The sequence below is a fragment of the Corapipo altera genome, unplaced genomic scaffold (genome assembly GCF_003945725.1).
Source record: "Corapipo altera isolate COAL_440 unplaced genomic scaffold, ASM394572v1 52, whole genome shotgun sequence".
In the NCBI taxonomy this organism is placed as follows: domain Eukaryota; kingdom Metazoa; phylum Chordata; class Aves; order Passeriformes; family Pipridae; genus Corapipo; species Corapipo altera.
In genome coordinates this window covers 1077338-1094494 of record NW_020884930.1, presented here as the reverse complement: position 1 = coordinate 1094494, position 17157 = coordinate 1077338, and the positions used below count along the sequence as shown (strand labels likewise).

Genomic DNA, 17157 nt, shown 5'->3' with positions numbered 1-17157 from the left:
CGTAAGATACTTCCTAAGTTAATACTATTCCCTCTTGAAAAGCTGTAGTTACTAAATAATTTATCTCCTTGCAACTACTTTAAAGATGTCTCTTTCTATAGGAGTATATCTCACATAAAGATGTAGATGATATATTCCTTTTTTCATGTCATCTGCAGTGCTAAGGAGGTCTGACTTCGGGGTGGTGAACAAGCTGGTACTTTTATCAGAGAAGAAGACCTTTTACCCATATCATATATGCTTTGATACCCTTAATGTCTTAGTAACACAGGAGAAATAATGCATCCATTCTGTTTGAAAGGAATTATGATTTATTAGGAAATTCTATACTGAGATTCCCCCTACAACATCTCGAATAATTAATTATTCCAACTTCAAGCTCTTAGGAGGGATTTAGGATTTTGTGAGTGGAAAGACTACTGCCAGAAAATAACCCAAAAAGTAATAAGTAGGCTAACTCAGGCTGTCAGATGTTGACAGGCTATAAGTAATTTTCTAGGCTAGACAGGAGACTGACTGTCATGGAAACTTTCCATATGGTAACAACAAACAACCTTTAGAGATTTGCAGGAACAGCTGTAACAATGTCTGATGAATGGCATCACGGAGAGTGCTTATCTGAAGAAAGGGATTTACAGAAGGATCCAATATACAGTTTGTCAAGGATTGCTCTCTTATTTTGACATTTTCACTTTTTAGAAGCTATCCTATTACTAAATATAATTATTTCCAATGAAAAGTAAATTAAATAAAATAATGGAAAATACCGTACAATGTATTTAATTGTGACACTGATCATAATGGTCTTGTGTGAATTAAACATTAAACAAAGAAGTGCAATATCACCTGACTCTAAATATGGTAAAACAGTAAAACATGCTAATCATAAAAATAGCTTTTAGAAATATACATTTGTATACAGTGTTTTCCACACCTGTTAAATATGTCCTTCATATTATTATGATACAGTACATTGGCCTTTAAGACATCAAAATTAAAAAAATAATACCAATAATTAGCCAGAGAAAACCACATTTACAATCTAAACCATAAAAATCTGACAATTGTACAGCTTAGAACATATAAGAAATGGAATTTCTAATATTTGAACAATAACGTCCATTTTAATAAGTAAACTGAGTTTCATACAAATTGAATTAAAGGTGTTGCTAGCCAGTAAGAAACCGAAGTTCACAATTTTCTGTGGGGAAGTCAGAGTTTCTCTTCTCAGCCTTCAGGGGGTTCACACATGACATCTCATCACTTGATCTGTAGAAACTGAGAAATGAAATGTTGACTTTAGTATGAAGGCATAGAATTTCTTCCAGCAGAACCTCAAAAAGAAGCCAAGACAGCTGGGGAAAAGAGCAAAGAGGACTATGATTTCACTTTTTCATAAATCAATCAAATATCAATATCTATTAGATTTTCCCATCTTAAACCATCGAAGGCTAAAAGAAGAATAGTGTTCCTGCAGCAGTGGACAATCAGGACTGTGCAAAAATCCTGAATTAGGCTGTATGGACCAAAATCATAACAGAGAATCAAGTAAGAGCTGTTGAGGTTGAAGTATACCTGCTCTCAACAAGCTATGCAAACAACTGCTACATAATGTCTATTTTAGCAGCAGAAAATAGAATAATATATCTTAGCTGTTTTGCAATGAAATGTTTTAGTTACATAATAGCATTCAATCTAAATAAATTGCATGTAGAATTCTTTGCTTCAGTCCCATCACACTATTTATATACCTTATTCCATTTCTATTGACTGTGTGCTTTCAGCAATGCCTATAGTTACCAGATTGATGGATCTTTCCTCAGTGGCTTCCCTTTTGTTGTTGCCCATTTTATTATTGCTCTTGTGTACATGCCGTAGGCTATAATTGTATATCCTCTGATTTCTTTCGTTGTTTTACCAGCCACATTGTGAAACTGCAAAAATCCAGTATTATTCAAAGCTTTTGAGGATCATTCTTCCATCAGAGGCAGAAACAGGTATCATCTAAATATCTGAGTCCTATGATATGTGATCCATTAATACTACCAGCTTCAACTAGGCATTCAGGGATGCTTCAGGGGAGCATAAGATATATCAGCTACACCTACCCACAATAGTTTCCTAATCACATCTGTTTGGAAAACTGTCATTAGAAAATGTTTACAGAAGCAGATGGTTTCCTTTTTTAAATTGAAATTTTCAATCCAAGGGGTTTTTTCAATTTTGGCAGGAAAAAGATATTTCAGTCAATTCCCCCCCACCTTTGGTTCCATCTTTTTCTATAACTAAACCAGAATACAGCTGACAAAATCTGGTGCACTTCTGATCAAAGCCTGAAAAATCTCCAGATGTTCTTTTCAGACAATTTCCACCTCCTTCAGTGAGTTTTGTCTGACTTTTCCTTCCTCATTAAAAAAAAGGGAAAATTTCTGTTAAAATTTCAATTTGTTGAAAACATGGTTTTCAAGTGAAAAGGATTTTACCAGAAATATCAGAGTCCCCGCAGGACTGGCCTCCTGCCTTTTGAAGCATTCAGGCATCAGATTTTTCCCTTGTTGCAAAGAGAGCAACAGATTTCTGGTTGTGATCTTCCCGGGTAACCAGTATTAGGGAGAAGAGCTCAAGTGAGAGATTTCAGAACTTTCTTCTTTCAGTTAAAACATCCTGAAACTATTATTCTCTACTTGCACAGAGAGAAATCTTCATCTCTCCTATTTTAGGTCTGATCCCTAGACAGACCTATCTATATGAGAAAAGACACTTAAATTCTCCCCTTAAGTCTGTAAGAGGCCTAATGGCTGTTAAGTAGTTTTCATCTTAGAAGAAGTAAAAAACCCACTGTACATCCTATTAGCTCCAAAGAGGATTCCTCTTTTCTAGCCTTTTTTCACCTATGCTTTACTGTTCCATTAAGCCATTATAAAAAGTAATAATTATGCAAGCAAGAAGAGAGACAGATTTTAAAGTTATTTATTGAAGCTTTTTCCCCTCACCATAAACTTGTCAAGCATTTACCTCTCACTAACACTGAAGAGCTTCATTAGGTTACTAATGTGAAATGTTACTGCTAACCACATAGATCCAAGTCATCAATGCTACTTTGCTTTTGTTTAGAACAAGGATATGATTTTACCAACTACACCAGTCCAAAATCTTGCATTCTTTCTTCTGTATGTGGGCTTCATATTTACCTCTCAATGCAAATAATGTTAAATTCTGAGAAGAAACTTTAAAATCTGAAATAGTCAAGCTTTTTTTTTGCATAGAATGACAGGAATCCTGGACTATGATTAATCTAGACTAAGGCAATGTTAATTTTCTCCTATTTCTTTCTTCTGAATAGTGTGCAGTTTATCATCTGGCTTTATGGTAGTGCTGATGATATTAAAAAGCCCTCATAATGACTAATTTTTTTTAAAATTTTTTCATTTCTTTCACCTAATATATAAAAACACATCCCGACACAACAAGGATGAACTGAATTACATTTAAGCCAGCAATAAAGCTTTCATTTGATGTAGTTCTAACAAAAAACCACTTTAGAAAGTGTGATTTGACCATAATGCATTTTAAGAATTGAATAACCCAACTGAGCATGCAGACTTGGCATCTGTAGACAATATCAAAAAAATAGTATATTCTGTCCTAATTGCCATCATAATATCTGAAAAAAAGCTGGAGAGTGGTTATGGAATATTTATTGGTTCATTTTTCACCTAAAATTTCTGCTGCTTTTTTCCCTATCTGGATGACTTTTTGAGCTTGAGCTACTGAAAACACTCTTCTTAGGCATAACACTATTTCAGTTCTCCAGAAATGCTATTGCTACTGTTATTATAGTTCCAGTATGATCCTTCTGGCATTTTCACCAAATGCAAATTATACTAGACTAAATTAATTTTAACTATGTGCTATTACAATGTATATAACATAGGAAAGCCAACATTAAATATTAAAAACCTCACTAAATGAAAGTGCAGTTCTACTTAATGGGCCCCAAACGATAATAATTCAAAATGATGGAGTAAATCACATAAAATTCAGTAAAAATGTAGAGTTTCTCATCTTGCCTTTTAGATGTTAAATGGTTAAAAACTTACCTCCCCTCAAAGCCTAGATAATTCCTATCTTTGTGTCTGTATATTTTTAAGAATGCTGTGCACATAAAGGACATTTTCTTGTGGGAGAGTCTAGCCATCAGATCACCTGCCAGGGGACCATTTTCTCAATGCTCTGTGCTTCGTAGTCAGGAAACACAACATAGTAGGAGTAGCTTGCATTCTGTATTGCTCCTAAAAGTCTTTTATGAGAAGACAAGTTCAATATATGATAAAGACCTGCAGGCATCATTCTTTCAGAACAGGATGCACCAACCCTCTTTCCCTGGCCTCCCCAAGCAGCTGAAAGCTGCAATGGTAGACCAGCCCTTCTGTGGTTGGGGAGCTACTGACTTTTTTAAACTCGTTCAAATGGACTTTATCTGTCTGAAGGAGACAACAGTTTTGTTCTCTTTCCTGCTCTGATTTATTTGTTCTTCCTTGCAGTTTGAAAAAGGGAGAAGAACAGGATTATACTCCTTCTTCCCAATAAACACCTAGTTTCTGTCTCACAGGGTTTATAGGAAAAGTGTGCTGGACTTCCTTTACCATGCTCATCTTCCGGACTTAGATGTACAAGAATAATCTTACTTTATGAGAGCATAAACTGAGCATATGTTCTTGGGAGGGAGTATTAGCAATGCACTATGACTAAATGACAGAAAAGGTTTACATGATTAACATCTTCCCTTGTAGTATATTAGGAAAATGTTTAAAGAAAAGTCCCATAGAATATGGTTGTTACAGACTTTACTATATTACCCTACAGTAGTTCTAAGCAATAGGAGCATCCAACAAGTATATGCAAGATTTTAATCTGACAAAATGCATGTTTTTAAACAATCAATGGCTCTGAATGTCTTTTGTGATTACATTAATCTTAGAAATTCCCAGAAAATGCATCTAAAAAGTGAATGGTTAGATGATGGTGCACATATACACATGAACTTGAAACCCAAAAACTCAAGTATCCTCCCTCTTGCTCTCCTACCTCTTTTTCCTTGACAGACAAACCTGTTCTCATGACTGGAATTCTGAGTTCGATAACTGTAATGGAGGCATCTCAAGCTACTGCTGACTACTTTTTGGTAAAATTGCACATCTACCTCTTGCAGGCTCCTGTTAAGTAGGAAACTTTATGCCTGACACCTTTCTAGGTTTCTGTTGGTGTCTGACTAGGCTAAATGTGGATAGTGCCTTCCCAAATCTTCGTTCGCGAAGCCTAGCCATGATGATGATGTGACTGCCATACATCACTTTCTGCAAAACAACTGTAAGTCCCATTAAAATGCAGTAGGTGTGATATTCTTTCACTCCCAACACTGACCCTCATTCTTGCACTACCTCAAACTGCAATTGTAGCATGATTACTTTGATTGCATCTGAGGTTCACTATACTGTTATCTCTACAACTGAATCTAGGTCCACAGATGCTGTTCTTACACCCTCTAGGATAGCATACTCTGTTTCATCTCTAATAATTTCTTTTATTATGTAATGTTCTTTCTGGACAGCCAAGGAGGTGAAAAACAATCTGTTTGCAGATTAGGCATTTTTAAAAAATCCCAACAAAGCAACCAAACTTAATTAGCCATTATTGATCTAGACATTTACATAAAATGAGAAAAATCAGAATGCAGTACAAAGAGTAGCAGTGCAAATTGTAATTCTGTTTATTTGCTATGTCTAACTCAAGACATAACTTGAGTTTCTCTGCCTTTTCTCTTAAGCAGGCAGCTTGCACTGAGTGCAAAACCAGTAATTTATGTTTGAGAGGTAGCATGGGGGCATGCTCATTTGCTGACTTTTTCACATCATTCTTCATCATCAGCAGAAAACCATAAGGAATGAGTAGGGCTTACCAAGGAACCTTGAATTTGTATTAGCTATCACATTGACTTCCCAGCTGTACATCTTGTACTTAGTCCCTTGATTTAAAGTGGGAAATCTCTAATTCAGGAACAGTTATATATTTAGTTTAATGCCCACATATGAAGTATAAATGCTCAGTTCAGTAGATGTGAGCAGGGGAATGTGAATGTATGTTACACACTTGCTGCTGTCAGCTGTAACCCTTGTAAAACATGACAAAATTATGGCACTAAAGCAAAACTGTTTATAATGAGCTAGTGATAGAAGATTCACTGGATTTAACAAATAGAGGGATTGTACAGTTTGATAAATATTAATAAAGAATAATTGCAAGAACTGGTTGCACCTTCTTTAAATCTTTCTTCAAACGATGAAACCTAATCATTATCTTTGCACTCTGTCAATCATACTTTAATTGCTGAAAACACTACAGAATCGTTTTTCTGTTCAGTGAACAGCCTAATTACTTCGAAGAGTTAGTACTTATGTGAGTACATGTGAGAATGACTGTTTCACTTATCAGTGAAAACAAGCTTCTATCCCCTTTGTATTAAAATGCTCTGTTTCGATTGTTTGCCTGAAAAAAATCAACAGGAAGAATAAGATAGCCCTATCAGATACTGTTTTTTCCCCTAGACCAACATATCTCTTCTGAGTCCTGTGTAGGCAGAATTGTGATGGATACTTTTGGGTGTAGTGGTGGAGAGAGGATCCAATATTTGGGGAGTGCCAGTGAGGACGTACTGCAATTGGGATGATGATCAGGTGTGAGACTGAAGGAATGACTTTGGGATTAGAGTCACCATGGTTATTTGAGAGCCTGAGAGGAGCTATGAGGGAAAGAAGCAGATCAGTGTACCTTACTTTAATCTGTGTTTTTCTCCTGCTAGACTGCTTTTGGCAGTAAGGCCTCCTGATGCTGTCCACAGAGTTTCCTCTGTCTGTACCAGTGTGCCTTGAGGTATCCAGTACCAAACACAGTAGAGAAAAAAGTTCCAATTTTGTTTAACCCTGCATATGAGTGGATATTCATAGCAAATTCTCAAAGGTATGACTCTCCTTGAAGATCATTAGGTGTTGTCTGCTTCTTGGGATTGTGCATGTTCCACGAGAAGCAAGTCTGAGACCTATCAGGATTCATAATAATCATTGCCCTTTATCACCCTAAATGCTATAGAGAAGATGGTTTTAGGCCACAGGGTGCTGCCAGAAAGCTGTAGAACAAAATTCCTACTGAATTAACCTTTCCTTGATGTGAAGAGTAGGGAATTCTCTAGTGTGAGGTGGTGATCCAATTAGTAATAATGTTAAAGGCAATAGTTCCTGTCCTACCACTGCCAAGGATACCGGTTTGAACACACAGCTTAATGCATAAAGGAACTACTAAAATTTGTACCCTGAGGACATTCATTATGTCTACATTTTAAATATTGTGGTTTTAAAATATATGAAAACAGGAGCTTACTAGGAGATCTACCTTAAACTAATTCCACAGAAAGCACCTACTAAACTTTCACAGTATTGCCAAATTAGAGTTTAGATAGGTATCAAAAACCTGAGTGTACCCATTGTAGGAAAAAAAAAATACTGTACACAGTGATGGTATTGAGATGTTGAGTGTCCTGTCAAATCAATCAGAGATTTTTCATTTACTTGGAGGCAGAAGTTTTACTCAACTAAAAGACCAGGTGGAGTGAGATAAAAAACAAATAATTAGAGAAAAAATGGGGAGAACAGCTTGCTGGAAGAAGTGGTTGGAAGCATATAGCATGAGACAGAGATGCCAAGAAAACCCAGAGTAAACCAGAGGAAGAAGGAGCTGAATGAGTCTAACAGTGATGCACAATGGATATTTAAATGGTGACAGTATAATGAATTTGGATAGTCAATGAAACATACAGGATGTAGAGTTACTTGCTTAAAACCGTCATCCATGAAAGACTTGGTGAAGGAATGTGATCAAGGTGGAAATAACAATAAAAGCTGGTCCTATTTTAAACAGGTTTTGCTTTGTATCTTCCTGCCTAATACTTATTTTAATGCACTGTGCATAGTAGTACATAAAATTTTGGTTTTATGAGGATTTCAAGAGACGCTAATTTTAAAATAAAAGTTACAAAGCAAAATGCTGGACTTGGGGTTATATTGTGGTCTGCAAATGGTGCAGAATCACTTAATAACTGAGAAGGAATTAGTATAAACCTGGAAAGAGAAAGTAGAGAAGAATTTAGTCTTTTAATTCTCTGCTTATTTGGTCTGGAAAACACCTTACTCATTTTGAAAGACTACAAAACTGTAGTATAGTTTCAGAAATCAACAGCAACAACAATTTGGAAACTTAGATACACATAGCATCATGACAGGCTGACTGAAATGGCATTTGATTAGCTTCCAAATCTTCATTTTGGGAGACTGAGCTTGTTTTATTCTTCACTGATTGCTTTTCTGTTGAAATGGCAATTACAGTTCTATCACCTTCTAAATAACTTCCCTTCTCTAAGGTCTATAAATGCCGATGTACGGATAAATTCAATCTGCCTTTCATGTTTTGATATTAATCATGCAGAAAATCTTCTTGGTAACACATTTATATTTTCTCAAAAAATGGAAACCTTTTGGGTCACTAACTGCAGTGGCTCTGCAATTTGTCTTGAAAAAATAAAAATGTTTTAAATTTCTGCCTTTTAATATGGAAAAATAACCTTTTGGCTTTCATTGTTTACACCTATTTACTCTCGTTAAGACTTTGAACAGAAAAATGTTTCCTCTGAGGATTTTTCATTCAGCATTCTCAAGGCTCAAGCATACTGATAAAGCCTGTGAAATGAGTGTTTCCCAGGGGAACTAAAGCTATTTACTTTCAAAGACTGACACACCAGAAAAAATATGTGAACCATGACAATTGCTCAATTTCAGTTAAATCTAAGGATTTGATGATTAAGCTGATAGACTCAAATCCATAGCCAAACACAGGCCCAGTGGCTGGCCTGAGTTGTTCCAGAGGATTTCAGTGTCCCAGTGAGAGCCTAGAAAACACCAGTGTCCCCCTTCCCATCCACCACTTTCCCAGCGTACCTCATACTGCTGCTTTGGTAGCTATATTAGGTTACTATTTTGATGTCTGTTCTCCCTACACAGGGCTGGGGAATGTTGGTTCCAAATAATGGGTGAACCAAACCCAACCCAGCAACTTCAACAAGTCAATCAAAGTTTACTGGAGTCAACCAAAGTACAGGGAAGTAAAAAAAGAGCTACTCCACCAGAATTAGTTAAAATTACATTGGCAAAAATATTGATGGGTGGAAACTGAAATCAGTCTTCATATTTAAAGTGTTACGACTTACTTCAATTAAATCTGGTGTTTCTTTCCCTGCCATAAGGTACAGCAGAAGCTTATGAAATTTTCTGTAAGTCACCATCATCTTCACCTGAATAAAAAGCCATGCTTGCTTCTGGGTGGTAGGTGTTTGGCTGTCCTTGTTTGTGCACTGCACTCAGAGGTTGACTCTACGCTCATAAATTTTAGTCTAGAAAAATCTGTGGAGCTAATTCTGATCTACTAAGATTGAATAAATATATTGAGGCTACTAACATTGAATATTAAGGTCACATGTTAAATCAGAGATGAGTTAATGTAATATAGATTATATATTACAGAATATAGATTCACAGGAATAGATGTGAATTCAAGAAAATTATTTTGTTTATTTGTTTTAGAGAAGTGCAATTACAGGCAGGAAAGTCTAGTAGAAAGAGACACAAAATGTGTGATAATACTGCTTACATTTTCTGCATGTTCCCATGTGATATGTGGAGAATAAGATTTAAATAATAATTTGAAAAATATTTTGTAGTCAGTCAGAAGTAACCTAGTTAAAACCCTGAACACCACTTAGGAAGTCGTCTTCTGATAAATCGACTGCCAGGAAAAATGATGAGGAGGAGCTAGTAGCAAGGCCCTTCCAATGACTCACACGACAGTGGGTGAGCAGCAAACATACCTACTGTGCTACTGCATACATTAAATATAACAAAAGGCCATGTCAGGAAGTTTCTTACATTTTTTGATTTCATGGCATGCTTTTATTATTTTTTTCATTTTTTCAGTCACAGGTTATTAGATTTACTGCAGCTTTAGAAGGTACAACAAATTACTATCTGTCGGGTATGCTGCACCTAATGACTTTCTTAGCTTGCTCAAGTACGAACATCTTGCACTGATATTTATCAAGTGAACACAATCTTTACCTATTCATTTGTCTTAGGAATGAAGAGCATCATGTTTCTCCTGATACTGAAAGCAAGATTTCAGTGAAGTCTAAAATGTTCAGTGCATAGAAAAGACAAAATTTTGCTTGGTCTTAGTGATTTTTAAAGTGAGCTGAATAAGATTTCTAGCACAACATTGCTTCAGCCATTGCCATTAATTAGTAGTACCCTGTATAAGTTGTCACAGTACCTGTTGATCTTTGCAACAAGACTAATTAGCCTAATTTGGCTTATAAAAAAAGTCAGTCTTGTCTGTCTTCATGCTATGGACAGAAAAACAATGCCTCTAAAAGGGCAATCAAATTCTCATTTAATTACAATAATACATTAGGTACTATCAATACTATCACATAGTCACCTATTTGGTCAGTCTTGCTATTTGAGATATGCAAAACTGGGTTTAAACTAGATGAAATATATCAGAGAAATTTTTGTTGTTTTTCTGTAGGTTTTTATTCTACTCTCAGTTGAGTATTCTCATTGTTGAATTTCATACAAAATGATAAAAGCAAGGAAAGTTTCTCAGCTTCATACAGATTTGCTATTAAATTAATTTCCCTTTAGCTACTTATAGGAGGGCTGTGATGGACACACTCAACCCCTTAACCAAACTCATGATAGTTTGGCTTAGACTTCAAAAGAGGTAAATGCTTGAGCCATAGCCCAGCCAAGAACTCTTCTAGTTGCAGTCTGTTCTCTGAAGGCCCATGAAGGCAAACAGTGACACAGTGAGCATTGGTGTGTATGAGCTTGAAACACCTGTCATGCAATTAACACATGAACAGCAGGAAACTTTTCCAAGACTCATTTAACAAGGCACAAAGCAAGTTGTGGGTACAAGGAACCCCAGGCATATCTTTCTCATTGCAAGTAACTTGACTACAATCCAACCAGTTTATTCCACAAATACGACAGCTTAAGTGAACCTTCTTTGAGCTCTCCCAGCCAAGCAGCCTGGCTGCATGGTGGTGGTCTCCCCTTGAGCTGGGATGCCTCTCAAGGTTACTCCTTGAGGCACATAGACCATTTATCAAGAGTAGATGGTTGGTGCGTGACTGATATTACACAAAACCTTTTGGTATGATAACTCTGATTTGTGCCTTGGTAACTGATTTGTGTCTTGGTAACTCTGATTTGTGTCTTGGTAGTTTTGAATCATTTTTCAAATGATTGTTCTATACAGTATTAAAGTGAACTTTATCACTGAACTTTGCTAAGTCACACTTTTACAACGTAATATTAAAACCGTCTTTGCTAATACCTTTGCTAATACCTTTCAGCAATCTAAATCACACATTTACGACAAGAGGGAAATGTTTTTGATGAGCTTTAGCCAAAGAAGTAGTTGGTTCCTTTGATTTAAATAGTAATTGCATCAATTCCTACAAGAAATATAGCTATTATTTTATCATAATGGCTTTACTTTTGCGTAGTGAAACTCAGTGCAGCAAGAGGATTATTCTGAGTTTTATGTCTGTGGTAGTTTCTGTTATTCATGTTTGAAACATGATTCTTTTTCAGACATTAGAAACAAATCTGATAGACTGAAAACATGCAGTGTGGAGGCAGAGAAAAGGACAAGAGTAAGAAATTAAATACCCCTGAGAGGTAAATATAGCTGAAATATACTTAATAACAAGAGAACTATAATAGTTGTTGAAATAACTGCTGTAAATCTACAGTGTAACCAAAACTGGGCCTCTTACAGTCTCTGTATCTTGGGTTCTAAAATAAGTTAATAAAAATACCTCTTAAGACATCTCATTAAAATTGACTCATTATTATGCAAGTCCCATCTAATAATGCTCCTGTGGCTTTATTACTTTTAACATAGCCACAACGGCATAAAAACACAATGCTGTGACTGTGAATATATCCTTCAAATTCCAACTAAGCACTAAGCAGAGTCTCATCTGAATTATGACACGATAAATCAGTTATATCTTAACTTTGATCACATGCTCTACCAGAAAACACTGCTCTACTGAATACTTAACTACTAAACCACTACTGTACTGTTAATATTATAGTTATCTATTATGAAAGGTTGACAGTTTGGTAGAAACTCTTATTCTCAGGCAAGTGTAATACAGATAAGAGTGCTTGTGTATAACTCATTCCAATTAATTATTTTGTCGGTATTGTACTGAGCATTAGCTGAGAGTGATTTTTTTTTTTTTTTTAAATTTACTGTACTTCAGGCTTTCAGGTAACTAATTGAATGCAAACAACAACTATGCTGTTTACAAGAGGATTGCGATAACTTGATCAGTGCTTCCTCAATGATTGATTAGCACCCTTTGAAACAAGTTCAAAGAAGATATATTAAATGTTCTGGGGCTGCACTGGGTTGTCCAGCTACTAAATCAGCAGAGTAGGGGAACCACCACACATTCTAACTCAGAGACATTTTTCCTGCAAGCTCTCAGTCCTGCCACACTCTGTTAATGCTACCTCTAGTAAGAAGTGGCTTGTTATGGAGAGACTGAGGACAAGCAGCTTCTCAAATATCATAACGTGTTGGACTGCTGTTGCAAAGGTGACTTTGCTGTTTTTCATTGTGCAGCCTCAGTATTAAGAGGGGGTTATTTGGTTTCCTTCCCACTACTTACAATTTAAAGACATGGCAGACACCTAAAACCTGCTTGATATCACTTATGATTTGTGTTCCAATGATTTGTGACCAGTTTGTGATTTGTGTGTGAACTGAACCTAGCAAACATGAAGATCTTTTTTCATAGGAACTTGTTTTCTGTAAGACAGTATGGGAAGCTGCATAGGTATGTTGTTTCTTCACAACACTGTTGAGGGACAGCTTAAAGTAAAAGGAACGCATGGATATGTTTGCACTAGGAAGAAACAAAGAAATTTTAAATTCACTGTTACTAGAAACTGTTTAATGTTAGGAGCAGATAGAAAGCCTGAATTATGGGTCTAGTAAAATCTGGGATAACCAAATACTTGTTTTTTTACCTAAAAGAAGTGAAGAAAACAGACCTGAAGTTCTCAACCCCTCCAGCTACCTCTGATGGTTGGTTTAGTGATGTGAATTGTAAAGTAAGCTTAGGAGCTACATTCCAAGTCAGTGACTATTTTATACATATATAACTACAATATATGCATGCCCTTGTACAAGGGGGCGTGAGGGACCAAGGTGGAAGAGAAGTTGGGTGAGAAGATTATGGCAAATTTCACTGAATGAGTTCAAACCAACAATTTGACATATCCATACATAGATGGATCATGTATCTGAAATCACTATTTAAAGACCTCTTCAGTATGTTAATGCAGGAAAATTCTTTGGGAGTTTTTTTATAAAGATCCTCAAGCTGGAGTGTCTGCAGTTCTGGAGATACTGAGAGGCATTTGTGGGCAAATGGTACAAAAGAAACTTTCCTAAGAGATGATGTTTGATGACTGCAACAGGTGCTTCAAATGCAGCATATCTTGAATTAAAGTTCAGATGGACAATCAAGTTATTGTGGCGTAAAAGTTTTTCACACTTCAGCTGAGCCAAAATAACTGTTTGCTGGCATGTCTTTAGTCCATAGAAAATTACAATGCAAGGATGAACAACATCCTGGTGTAGATGGTGGACGAAGAAGATGTGCAGATGTTGAATGTGATGTTGTTTTGTGTGTGCAGCCAGGCAGCTAACTGAAGAGTCTGAAGGGTCCTTAAATCAATGCCTGACTTAACTCAGACTACAGGCTAAACTACTCTGTCTTTCTTTACAGTTGATCTAGGCTGAAAGCAGGCACGAGGACAGATGACATGACTCAGTGTGCAGTAACCTGTTCCTCTAAATAGGCACCATGTGAATTTAGAGAACTGATCCTACCACCTAAACCTACAGCACACATCCTGCATAGTCACTCCCTTTGCAAATTAGAATTAGAAACAGAGAAAAATATATTTTTGACTCCTCTGGTGCAAAGATGCAGACACACATATGCAGATCTAGAAGCTCCATTCTGGCAGCATGTGGATTATGGCAGTGAGTATGTCCTTCTGGAACACTTTCCTTTACTGACAGCCTTAGGGCAACAGAATTCTGTTCAGCAAACCTGCAGGAGGTTTTGGGCAAATGGCTTGGCAGAAGATTTACTGCTAAATCTAAAGAACTCAATAAAGGTTAAGATCTAAATTTAAGTCATGTTCCTCTCTCCCTCTAATAATATTTTTCATGCTAGTGGACTCACAACTAAATTTTTGTGCTGAACGGACTTCAGGGCATTAGTTATGCCCGTTTAAAATATTTTTCTATTTCCTCTGCTGGCCTTAGTGATGAAAGAAAATATTTTTTAATCATTGTCCTAAATCCCTTTAGCTATATATTCGGAAAACATTATAGATTTCATTAAGCAATGTCCTTTGGAAGGGTATTTATTATTCTGAGTCCAAGGTTATGATTTTACCCATGGAAAGTTTGTCTTAATTATTTCACATTTAACACTTTTCTTGCTTTAAAAACCTTTTTTTTCCCCCCAAAAGACTTGTAACTGGCTCCATTCCAAAATGACACATTTACTATTAGTCAACTCTTGTCCTAAATAATTTAGTCTTTATAAAACAGAATAACAACAGCGGTTAGGACTTCTTGCTTTATAACGAGTTTATACATCTACTTTACTTTTCACAAAACAGAGGGCAATTTCAGATAACAGGGCACAGAATTGGTAGAAGCCGAATGAAATTCCAAGTATTCCTTCTGGGGTGTTCACTATAAATTTGATAGTATTGATACTGACTTTTCCTTTATACAACTATCAGTGACTGGAGTAGAAAACAAAGCTTATAGGAATTGGCCATTATATCTACATAAGTATATGTACGTACAGTCTAAATTACAATCTGCATGAAAAACTACTAGCTTCAGATCATAAAAGTACTGGTTAATACTGCTGACTGTTTGGGTAAAAAGTATAGATGAAAGTAAGTGTTTGGCAATGCACTTTCTGAGCCCTTTCCAATAACTAATGGTGTGAAACAAGGCTGTGTTCTCACACCAACCCTATTCACAGTCTTTTTCAGCATGATGCTCCAAAGGGCCACGGCAGACCTCGATGATCAGAACGGTATCTTCATTCGATACCGTACTGATGGAAGCCTTTTCAACCTAAGGCGACTGAAGGCCCACACCAAGACCTTAAATCATCTTGTCCAGGAGCTGCTTTATGCTGATGACGCCGCCCTTGTTGCCCACACAGAAGCAGCTCTGCAGCGTTTAACATCCTGCTTTGCAGATGCTGCTGAGCTCTTTGGGCTGGAAGTCAGCTTAAAGAAGACAGAAGTTCTCTATCAACTGGCACCTCAGGAAGTCTTCCATCATCCCCATATCACCATTGGCTGATCAGAGCTCAAATCAGTTCAGCAGTTTAATTACCTAGGTAGCCTCATCGATATGGACGGTAAGATTGACGGAGAGATAGACAACAGGTTACCAAAGGCATATAGTGCCTTCGGAAAGTTTCATAAAAGAGTTTGGCAAAATAAACACCTGAAGAAAAGTACAAAGATCAGTGTTTACAGAGCCATAGTGCTGTCCACTCTCTTATATGGATCTGAATCTTGGGTCATCTACCGCCACCACCTGTGTCTCCTAGAACACTTCCATCAACGCTGCCTCTGTACAATTCCTAAACATTCACTGGTCAGATTATGTGACTAATATAACAAGCAGCAATCACAAGTATTGAGGCCATGTTGCTGAGAACAAAGCTGCGTTGGGCAGATGAAGGACCACCACCTCCCTAAGATCTTGCTTTATGGTGAACTTGCCACGAGCTGCCGCAAGAGAGGAGCCCCCAAGAGAAGATACAAGGACTCCTTGAAACAACATCTCAGCCTTGGCCATATTGATCAACATAACTGGTCTACTCTGGCCTCCAGTTGGGAGGTCTGGAGACACACTATATATGCTTTTGAGAAAGCACACAGGATCACTCTTGAGGAGAAAAGACAACGCAGAAATAATCGTGCCTTGCAGAATATACCACCTAAGGAGTCTTTCTGCTGTGCCTTTTGCAACCGGACATGTCTATCTCATGGTGGCCTTTTTAGCCACCAACACACTTGTAACAAATGTGGGTAGTGCCCTTCCCAAATCTTCATTTGCAAACCCTAGCCATGATAAATGAAAGACACATAATTCAATTTATAATTGCCTTTCTGTGGAAAACATTGATAGCCTGAGATGTCTTTGAAGTAATCCTTTTCCAAACAATCCTTTATCCTATCCATTGCAGTTTTGTGTTCACTGTTCTCTGCAGGCTTTACAAAGGAAAGTGTTATTACCCCATCATAGCAGGCAGGAAACTAAGGTGAAGTGACCTCTTCCAAAGGCTGATGGAAATGATAAGGGAGGATGAAAAGCACAGGAATTTTACATGACTGTCAATATTGGTTCTAAGCTTTAAAGTTTACAATACTAACAACTTCTCAGTTGGAGGGTCCCAGCCTTTCCGAAGGTGGAAGGCATGAGGCTGGCTGGCTCCACTGCCCTGCCATTGGACCAGGCTGTACCTGATCGAGGCAATGCACATGAGTCCTCTTCCTTGGTCTTTTCTTGCTGCCATCATGTCAGGACTGGGGGGATAGCACCCATGTTAGGGTGCAGAGGACACCACTGTCTACGTGCAGTGAGCTGTCTCCTCCCAGCAGTCATGTGGTCAGTAATGACATGCATTGAAACTGGAAATAGTTCCCCACCATGCCTTAGCTGTGTGTCTCAGACCTCTGAGCTGTGTTTGGAACTGTGTCTGCAAAACACTACCACTTCAACTAATCCCATAAGATAAATTTTGGAAAGATCTTTTAACTTGGAAGCAGTGGTGTGCAAACATGGCTGTGCCAATTCTAGACTTTCACAGTTAATGAAGGCTTTCTATGCTGCTTGCTTTTTAGACCTTTTCCTACT

At 37.2% G+C, this 17157-nt stretch overlaps 1 protein-coding gene across 3 annotated transcripts in view; it reads right to left on the bottom strand.

Annotated features, from left to right (window-relative positions):
• Positions 1-288: 288 nt before the first annotated feature.
• Positions 289-17157, bottom strand: part of RALYL (RALY RNA binding protein like) — a 375282-nt gene continuing 358413 nt past the window's right edge. For all 3 annotated transcript variants that reach the window (XM_027659107.1, XM_027659108.1, XM_027659110.1), the window contains one exon: positions 289-1278. In XM_027659107.1, the coding sequence (XP_027514908.1) occupies positions 1261-1278 (18 nt within the window). In that variant the 3' untranslated portion in view covers positions 289-1260. The remainder of the gene's footprint in view (positions 1279-17157) is intronic.